The following is a 10,003-nucleotide window of genomic DNA, read 5'->3' on the forward strand; positions in this document are numbered from 1 at the left end:
GTGCCTATTCTCCTTCAAGTGCTCTTTGCTGCAGACAACTCATTGTTTCCTTTCACTGTGGCCCTTCCCACCTTCATCACATTGTTCCCTCAACTTAGAATGTTATCTGCCTACATACTCAGTCTCTTCCAACCTTACCACTTCTCTAAACATCCAAATTCCTTCAAGACCTGTATTAAATGCCATCTCCTATGCAAAGCTACACCAGCCAGCTGGACACCATCGCTCCTTCCCTAGGCCCCAGGCCCCAGACCTGCATGTCTCTCGGGACACATCCCATCCTGCTTGCACAGGGGTTCTCTGCAGGTGTGTTTTGCCCCTGGACCAGACTGGAGGCTCTTTTGGGGAGGGGGTATGTCTCACTCTTTCCTCAGTGCTGGCCCCAAAATGAGGTGCCCCAGGCACTTTGGTCGATGAATGCAGGGGTGACTGAGTAAATGAGGGAAGATGGGAGCATGGATGGAGGGAGGGCTGGGCAGAGGTGGTGACACCTCAAACCCTGTGGCAGAGCTGGCCCTGGCCTTGCCCATGGCAATGGGATTCCAGCCAACGAGTCCCCAGGGTGAATAACCTCAGGTTTCTGCTGCCTGCCTACATCATAAAATTGCAAGTGCTTCCTCTTCAGGGGCGGGAAGGAGAAGTGGGGTGACTTTGGGGCTGAGCCTCAGCATCTGGGAGGGTTTATAAGCTGAGGCACCAGACCCCTCAGCACTGCAGCCCTTCCTCCTCATCCTTCTGTTCCTGAGCCTCCAGCTCACCGCAGCATGGCCTTCACCGGCAAGTATGAGATCGAGAGTGAGAAGAACTATGACGAGTTCATGAAGCGCCTGGGTGAGTGAGCTCCTGAGAGCACCTTCCTGGGGCTGGGCTGTCACGACCAGCTCTGCACAGGGTACCCAAAATCTACGAGGCTCAGAGAAGTTGAGGGACTCGTGCAAGGTCACACAGCTAGTAATGGGTGAGGTGGAGAGCTGATGGGTTTATTCATTCAAACCTTTACTGAATGCTTGCCACACGCACGGCCAACCCACTGTTACTGATGGGGCGCCTCAGCAAGACTTGCCCAAGGTCACACTGTGCATCAGGGGCAGATGTCATTAGACCCCCTGGGCCCGAGGATGAGATGATGAGTGGTGTCACCACATCCTGCCTGGGGAGAGGTGACCAAGGGGTGGGAGCACAGAGATCAGGTTTGACAAGCCACTCGTTCACTCAGTCACTGAGCAAACAGGGGCCTCTTACAGCGCTAGGCACTGTGGGTGGAGATCAAAGACCCCACTCTTCTGACTGTTCGATTTGCAGCACTGGTTGTGAGGAACCAAAGAGACAATGGACTTGACAATCCTGCAGAAATCTTGGTGTACTACCTAAGTGTGAGGCAGTGCAGTTGTCTAGCTTGAGGACAGCCCCAGGGGACCAGAGCCTACTACCTCCTGGTAGGAAACGGGCCCCAAGAGCGGGATCCGTGTGCCCTGGGGCCTTGGGAAGGCCAAGAGCCCTTCTGAGTCAGTTACTGGGACTGGCCCTGAAGGAACAGTGACTTGGCTTCACTTACAACATGGGAATCTTTATCTGTAAAACAAGAGCATTTCAAGACAGTCTTGACGGTCTCATTCATTTTAGAAATTTGTGAGGTTGGCAAATTTCTGTTCTACTACTATCAGAAGAGCAGCTATTATTTATTCTTAACTATATGCCAGGAGTTTTACCAGACACAATCACTGTAATTTAATCCTTGCAACAGCCCTGTGAAATGGGCCTTATTATCCCCATTTTTCAGATGAAAACACTGAGGCTGGGAGAGATAGTGACTTGCCCAAGCCACATGGCTCACGACATGGGGCTTGTGCTCGACTGTCAGGCTAGCCTGCCGTAGGGGAGGCAAGCTCGTGCCCAAAGCCACAAGTCGTAGGCAGCTCTTACATGGCCACTCTGCTTGTCCCCTGGCCCAGGGCTCCCCAGCGACAGGATTGAAAAGGGTCGCAACCTCAAGATCATCTCAGAGGTGCAGCAGGACGGGCAGAACTTCACCTGGTCCCAGAACTACTCTGGGGGCCCCTCCATTACCAACAATTTCACCATTGGCAAAGAGTGCGACATGGAGACCGTGATGGGCAAGAAGTTCAAGGTGAGAGGCAGATAGCCACCCCTCCCTACTTCCCCAGGACTCTGGCTGACTTCTTGGTCCCCACCATGTCCCTGGGGGCTGCTCCCCGAGCTGAGGCTTCTTCTCGAGTCTAGCCTCCAGCTTTAAGAGCTTGAGTTACTTGGCAATTTAGCCTCTCCTAGTTTTTAATGCTACCGCCAATAATGGACACTACAATGATAGTAAAAATTGTTAACATTTGCTGAATCCTTCACACACATATCCCAGATACTTGCTGGATCTGTCACACGTCTTAATGCAGGTAAGCCCATGAGGTCGCTACAATTACTGCCCCATTTTACAGATGGGGGAGTTGGGCTGAGTCATAGGATTAAATAGCTGCCTGGATCCCACAGCAGGGGCGGGCCTGCATAACCAGGCAGTCTGGTTCCAGAGAGCATAACCACATTTTTTTTTTTATTAATTTATTTTATTTATTTATTTTTGGCTGCATTGGGTCTTCATTGCTGCACGCGAGCTCTCTCTAGTTGCGGCAAGCAGGGGCCACTCTTCGTTGCAGTGCACGGGCTTCTCATTGCAGTGGCTTCTCTTGTTGCGGAGCATGGGTTCTAGGCGTGCGGGCTTCGGTAGTTGTGGCCCATGGGCTTCAGCAGTTGTGGCTCGCGGGCTCTAGAGCGCAGGCTCAGTAGTTGTTGCACACAGGCTTAGTTGCTCCGCGGCATGTGGGATCTTCCCGGACCAGGGCTCGAACCCGTGTCCCCTGCATTGGCAGGTGGATTCTTAAGCGCTGCGCCACCAGGGAAGCCTCCATAACCACATTTTTAGGCTGCCTCTAGTGTGGCCTCGAGATTAATCGCCCAGGCCCTAGAACCAGACTCATCTGGGTTTGAAACTGCAGTCTTGGGTAGCAAAGAATTGAAAGGTGGTTGTTCGTCCCTTCCTACCCAGACTGGTCCCCCAGGTCTTCCACCCATTCCCCTCTGTAGCCTGGCCAAGAGGGTACTTTGCTCCTTCAGGCTTCCAGGCTGCCGAGGTGGAGGATACGTAGTCATAATATTCATATTCTGCCACTTGGGTATTTTAAAAAGTTAACAACTTCTCACAGATGTCTTTCTGTGTCAGCACATATTGGCTTGCCTCTTCTTTTTTAATGGTGGTACAGTATCCTATAGTATGGAAATGCTATCATTTACTTACCACTCCCTCATTAATAGATTTTTAGGTTATTTACCAGTGGATAATACAGGTTGGATACTTAGGTTGTTCACTATTACAAACAATGCTGCAATCAGCACCCTTGGATGACACCAGCATCATTCTAATAATGATGATCATAACTGACTCCATAGTTAACAAGGGGTGCTCAACACCAAGCCAGGCACTGCTCTAAGCACTTTATATATATCATAGTAAATCATTTAATCCTCGCCATAACTCCAGGAAGTAGGTACAGTTACTACCCCTATTTTAGAGATGAGAAAACCAAGGCACAGGGACTTCCCTGGTGGCACAGTGGTTAAGAATCTGCCTACCAATGCAGGGGCCACGGGTTCGAGCCCTGGTCTGGGATGGTCCCACATGCTGCGGAGCAACTAAGCCCGTGCGCAACAACTACTGAAGCCCACACACCTAGAGCCCGTGCTCTGCAACAAGAGAAGCCACCGCAATGAGAAGCCCGCGCACCGCAACGAAGAGTAGCCCCCTCCCGCCACAACTAGAGAAAGCCCATGCGCAGCAACGAAGACCCAATGCAGTCAAAAATAAATAAATAGATAAATAAACAAACAAACAAAAACGAGGCACAGAAACGTTCAGTGACTTGCACAGGTTATCTATATCTTTGGATATATGTAATCAGATGTCTATAGGGCAAATTAATTCCTAAAGGGAGATTGCTGAGGCTGCAAGCAGGCCCTTCATCCCTGAGGGGCTGGCCTGTGTTTGGGGGGTGCTCTGCAACTCTGTGTTTTGCTTCTCTTCCAGGCCACTGTGCAGATGGAGGGTGGGAAGGTGGTGGTGAACTTCCCCCACTACAAGTACACCGCGGAGATCATGGATGGCAAGCTGGTGGAGGTGAGTGTCCCGCTCGTTCCCGGCAAAATCGATGAGAATGCTTTTCTGCCCCCAGCCATGGCCCCCAAGAGGGGATCCTCTGGGCAGCTGGTTTTATGGGCAACAACCCCGCCCAACCATGGGCCAGGCTCTGTGCTGAGCACTGGGTGCACGTGACCTCATTTGACCTTCACAATCACCCTGTTAGGTAAGGATTTTTATCCCCATTTTGCAGGTGAGGAAACTGAGACACGGGATGGCTAAGTGATTGGCCGGAGGGCACAGAGCTTTTTTGACAGATCAGGGATTTGGCTCTGGGCAGTCTGACTCCAGTGCCCACACTTGGCCACCTCAGGGACACACGTCTGGACCCTTCCCAGAGTGTGAATGAAGTGGGGAGTCTGGGTGGGCCCTGCAAGGGTAGCCATCACTCCATTCCACTTCCACAAGGGACTTCAGGCCCTTGCTGCTAGATCTTTTGGTGTTTCAAGAGAAGCTGGAAATTGGCACTTCCAAGTGAAATTTCCAGTCTAGCAAATGCTGCCAACTAATTAAACATTTTTTGAAACGCTGACAGGGACAACTCACACACCTGTGGACTGACCCCTCCCACACGCCATTCTCTGTAAACACAGGTTGGAGGTGCTGCCCTGGAAGGCCCGCATCTCACATCCATCTCTTCTCCCTGGGGTTCCAGAGTTTTCCTCAGGTGAAAGAAACGGTGTGAGGTTAAGAGGAAAAGGAAGGCGTTTCTGCATGTCATTCCCCCTTCGTGAGCCTGTGTCCTGGGCTAGAGTCCCCTGGGGGAGGTCTGGTCTGTCCTCCCCAAGCCTCTCCAGAAGGGAAGTGATGCGGGAAGCAGGATTTGCCTTCCCCTGTCCTCTCTCTCTGTCTCTCAATCTCTCCCTTGTTTCCTTGTCTTCCTCATCTCAAGCCCAGTCTAGAGAAAAGGAGCACGTGGCCCAAGAGGCTCAGTGCCCTCCCATTACTCCCATTTTACAGAGAAGCCATAGAGTCTCAGAGACACAAGTAACTTGCCCAAGGCCACACAGCTATTTTGTGGTGGAGGCAGATCGCATCAGCTGACTTCTAAATTCTCTGCCTGCTCTTCCTAGGCCAATGGGTCTTCTTCCTCCCCTTCATTTTAGTTAAAAAAAAAAAAAAATCTAAAAATAAATAGATGTACAGTGTTTTAAAAATATATCTATGTGTATGTGTGTGTGTATATATATATATGTGACATAAGTGACTATACATTTTTTTCTGGATGGAAAGCGACCTCTTGGAGAATCTGATGAAAGCTAGAGGCAAAGCTCCCCAGCCTGTGAGGAGTGCAGGGAGAACACAGGGCAGGAGAATGGAGCACATTTGTGCCCAACTGAACTGATCCTTCCAAATGGAACAAACCCACTTCCTAATTCCTAGAGGCGCCTGACCATGGAGCCTATATGGTGTGAGCAGAGCCCAAAGTTCAGGGCCATTATACACACACACGCACGTGCACGCGCACGCACACACGTAGGCAGGCGCAGGCATGCACACACACAAATGCACACGCACACAGACTAGGCACCAGAGACAAGCCGTCTTGGTTGCAGATCTCCCATCTCCGGAGGCCCAGCATCATTCTGGATACCTCCCTTCTTCTCCACCAACATGGGTGCTTTTTGCAAGCACCCCTCCTCCCGTCTCCACCCACCACCAGCACCCCTCCCCGGCCTCCCCCTCCACTTCATCTTCCATCCATCCCATATGCAAATCACACATCACTTCACACTGCTGCCCTTTGACAAAACTGCTTCCACCAAACTCCATTTGCCACCCGCCCCTCCTCACAAGAAAGCTGCTTTCCTCTGCTGGGGATCTGGACCAACTGATGCTATGCACACATCCCAACACAGCGTGTCTTGGCCTTGAGCCCAGGGCACCACACACAGTGGACCTTGGCTGAACAGTATCCTCTTGCAGCCTCTTCCATGAAAGCTTACACTTCCTGAGGACAGGGACTGTATCTTCCCATCACCGAGCACAGGGGCCCCATAAATGCTAAATGGTGCAGAGGGTGAGCATGGCCCCTCAGCCTTAGAGGGGTGACTGATTTCTCTAACCTTCAGTTTTCTCATCTGTACAATGGGGACAAGCTCGGTGTCGTGGGGATGTGCCTGGCATGGGTGAACTGAAATGGACAGACGGGTGGAAGGTTATCCCACGAAAAGCCACATCACGCTAACATCTGTTAGCACTTTGGCCACATAGAGTCCACACAATAAGTCCTGTAACAAACTGGGAAACTGAGGCCCAGAGAAGCAGTGCAGCAGGCTCACTCCCACTCAGGGCTGGGACTGGAGGCTGGTCTACCTTCTCTGGGCCCCTTGGGGCCCCTGCACTGACACCCCCTGTTCCTGCTACTTCTTCCAGGTCTCCACCGTTGAAGGTGTGTCCTACGAGCGCGTGAGCAAGAGGCTGGCCTGAGCTAGTAGGCAGGGCTCCGTGGGGGCCGCAAAGCCACCGATAAAGCTGATGTAACAACAGACATTCTGCTCGTTCCAGAACCTCTGTCTTTGTTCTCTGGCGTCTGGGGGCAGTTCTGGCTGGTGGGGGTGGGAAACCCCTGACGATGGCTACACAGGCCACACCTTGGCCCTGAGATCTCTGTGGGACCTGTGTCATGGCAGAGGGAGACGGGTAGGGACGGAAGACCCCTGGCCCCGGGGAGAGGGCAAAGGCAGTGCTCAGCATGCACGGCGGGCACACTTCTGGGGACCCCTCGCCCCAGCCTGCCACCCACACTCTGCGTGGAGACCATCCTTTCAAGAGACAAACATCACCGCGGAGGGGTGGCACACTGACTCTCAGATGGGCCACAGGAAGGTGTATCAGAAGGGGGTGGGCAGGACTGGCATTTCCGGGGAAGGGCCCCCCCGCTGCTGGGCCCCGAGGCTGCACGGACACTGGGATGCACCCCCCAGGGCTTAGCCAGGGAAGGTATTTCAGCATGGCCGTGGCTCTCCGCCAATCTGCTGTGGAGTCGTTCCTTTGGGTCTCAGTTTACCTGCTGGTACAAGAGGGGGCCAGGAGGACCAATGAGGGACTGAGGAGAAATGGGAGTCTATGAGATGGCAAAGGGCTTATGGGAGTGCCAGGCAGGAAGCGAGCTGTCAGAGTAGGGCTTAGACAGGGGGGCCTGGGAGAAACTTGGAGAAGCTGCGGTGGGCTGGGAAAGGTGGTCAGAAGGGTCACTCTGATTCCCTGGTAGGTGCCTGGAGCCCTGCATCAGGAAGGATTCTGAGGCAGCATTTGGACTGAGCAGACATCCCTGCCTGATTACAGCGTCGGTCCGGGGCATGGAAGAGGAGGAGGGAGGTCTGCCTGTCCCGTGGCTAGATAATCTCTAATCCTGATGGGCTTTTTTTCATTCTCCTCTCTCCTTGGGAGTGTTCCCCATCTGGGTACCACTCTAACTTCTATTTTATTACTTTTTTTGGCCACGCCATGCAGCATGCAGAATCTTTAGTTCCTGACCAGGGATCAAACCTGTGTCCCCTGCAGTGGAAGCATGGAGTCTTAACCACTGGACAGCCAGGGAAGTCCCCACCCCGACTTCTTTTTACCCCATATTTTTCTCTATGGCAACTCACTTATTTTTACTACAATGGAAACTTTATATCACTTCTATACATGGAAAGCCAACATCATTTGCCATAAATAGACTAAGACCATTAAAAAAAGTCAAAGCTGGACAATGTTGACTTCTAGCTGGATTCTGCTGCCAAAGCCATGACTCTGAGGCCCCCCTTAGTGAAAACGGTAAGAACCTCACAAGAGCCAGTAGTATCAAATGGGAAACTCTCTCCTTCCCTAATCAAAAATCCTGCAGGGCTCCTTGAAAAGAGAAGAATGCACTCACTATAAGAGCTGAATTATCTAAGTGTCCATCAGTGGATGAACGGATAAAGAAGATGTCTCTCTCTCTCTCTCACACACACACACACACACACACACACACACACACACACACACTGGAATACTATTCAGCCATAAAAAAGAATGAAATCCTGCCATTTGTGACAACACAGATGGACCTTGAAGGTATTATGTTACGTGAAATAAGTCAGATGGAGAAAGACAAATATCGTATGATTTCAAAATAAAACAAAACAAACTCATAGATGCAGAGAACAGATTAGTGATTACCAGAAGGGAAGGAGGTTAGCAGGGGGTGGGTGAAATGGTTAAGGGGGTCAACTGTATGGTGGTAATGGATGGTACCTAAACTTGTGGTGGTGATCACTTTTCAGCACATACAAATATACTGCAAAGTATATACAAATATACTGCAAAGTTGAATTATAATACTGTATACCAGAAACATATACTACAAAGAGAGTTGAATTATCTAAATTATCTTGAATATACAAGTCCCACATATGGGGTATTAGAAATAAGGTTTGCCCGACACCTTGTGAAGGGTCTGGCACACAGCAGGTGCTTAATGAGTGCTACCTGACCTCAGGTCCTTGCAGCCTGTGTAACCTACGGCCTTTCACTCTCAGGGGCCAGCCTCAGCTTGGACAGACAGCACAGCCCAACTCACTGGCAGCTCAGTCCTCGCCTCCCCCCGCGTTGTGCCCTGAAACCTGTTGCTTTCCAAAGACAGCACTCAGCCTCCCGCACCCACCCACCAAGCCAGGACCCTGTGAATTCCATCATTTTGCCAAGACTTATTGCTAATTAAGTGAACTAGGTAAGCATTAAATTAAACTAGCAGTGTTGCTGTTTCCCCTCCAGACTGAATAATTACTCATAATGAGCTTGGATAATAAGTCCCTAAATAACAGAGAGGTAACCATAATTAGGCTGAAAATTGAGAGAGAGAGAAGGAAGGGAGAAGAGTAGAAAAGAAAGAAAGAGCTGAGGGGGAAGAGAGATTGTTTATACTTTGGTAACCGATTCAAGGACAAATTCAAACACTGCAGCCAGTGTTACAGAGTCACAGATTCATGGAATAGAAGGACCTCAGAGCTCAACTAGTTTAAACTCTGTATTCCACAGATATAGAAACCAAGGCTCAGAGAGGGGAAGAAATTTGTCTAAGGTCACACAGCAGATTAATGAAGGGCTGGGCATCACTGGCTGATGGAGGCTACAGTTTCTCATTCCAGCTTATGGGGGTAAGTGGAGTAAGGTGAGATGGGGTGAAGTGTCCATGTTGCTGGCATCTTGGAAAACAGGCTTCCTCAGCCAGTAGAAGGGACAGTGGTTAAGAGCTTCGACTCTGGAGTCACATTGCCAGGGTTCAAATCCCTCTTCTACCACCTAGAAGCTGTGTCACCTTGGGGTAAGTTCATCCATTTCTCTGAGCCTCAGTTTCCTACCTTGTCAGTGGGGAAAACAACTGCACTTACCTAATAGAGTCGTCATGTTACAAATTAAATACTAGCCACTGCGACCGCGACCACCATCATCTCCATTATCAGCACTGTCATTCTCAAGCCAGTGTGATGAAAGCGTTAGGAGTGCCCCCTCCACTCACCTGTAAGGCACATGGGCACGCTGCAGTATTTCTTGGCATCTTGTCTTGTCCATGTGTAAAATAGGCTAATAAGACCTTCCCTTCCCGGGTGACAGAGGAGTTGCAAGGGTAAAAGGTAAAAATCCACGCTAGTGGCCTCCATAAAGTTAGAGGTGCGTCACCATTTTGCTGTGCCGTTCAAGGTGCGGTAGCGACTCCCTGCTCAGTTCAGGTGCCCTTCACCCTGACCCTTGGAAGTCATCTCTAGCAACCATTTCCCTCCTGCCAAGCTCATCTGGTGAAATGGGGGCTTCTCAAAGCATCTTTAAAGA

The 10,003-nt window shown here is 50.7% G+C and overlaps 1 protein-coding gene across 1 annotated transcript; it reads left to right on the forward strand.

Annotated features, from left to right (window-relative positions):
• The first annotated feature begins 764 nt into the window (after positions 1-764).
• On the forward strand, positions 765-6,631 carry FABP6 (fatty acid binding protein 6). Its single transcript, XM_068534575.1, has 4 exons — positions 765-831; positions 1,953-2,128; positions 4,091-4,180; positions 6,578-6,631. Exons 1-4 carry the CDS (start codon positions 765-767, stop codon positions 6,629-6,631), a joined length of 387 nt encoding a protein of 128 aa, XP_068390676.1.
• The last annotated feature ends 3,372 nt before the right edge of the window (positions 6,632-10,003 follow it).

Source organism: Eschrichtius robustus, chromosome 2 (assembly GCF_028021215.1).
Source record: "Eschrichtius robustus isolate mEscRob2 chromosome 2, mEscRob2.pri, whole genome shotgun sequence".
NCBI lineage: Eukaryota > Metazoa > Chordata > Mammalia > Artiodactyla > Eschrichtiidae > Eschrichtius > Eschrichtius robustus.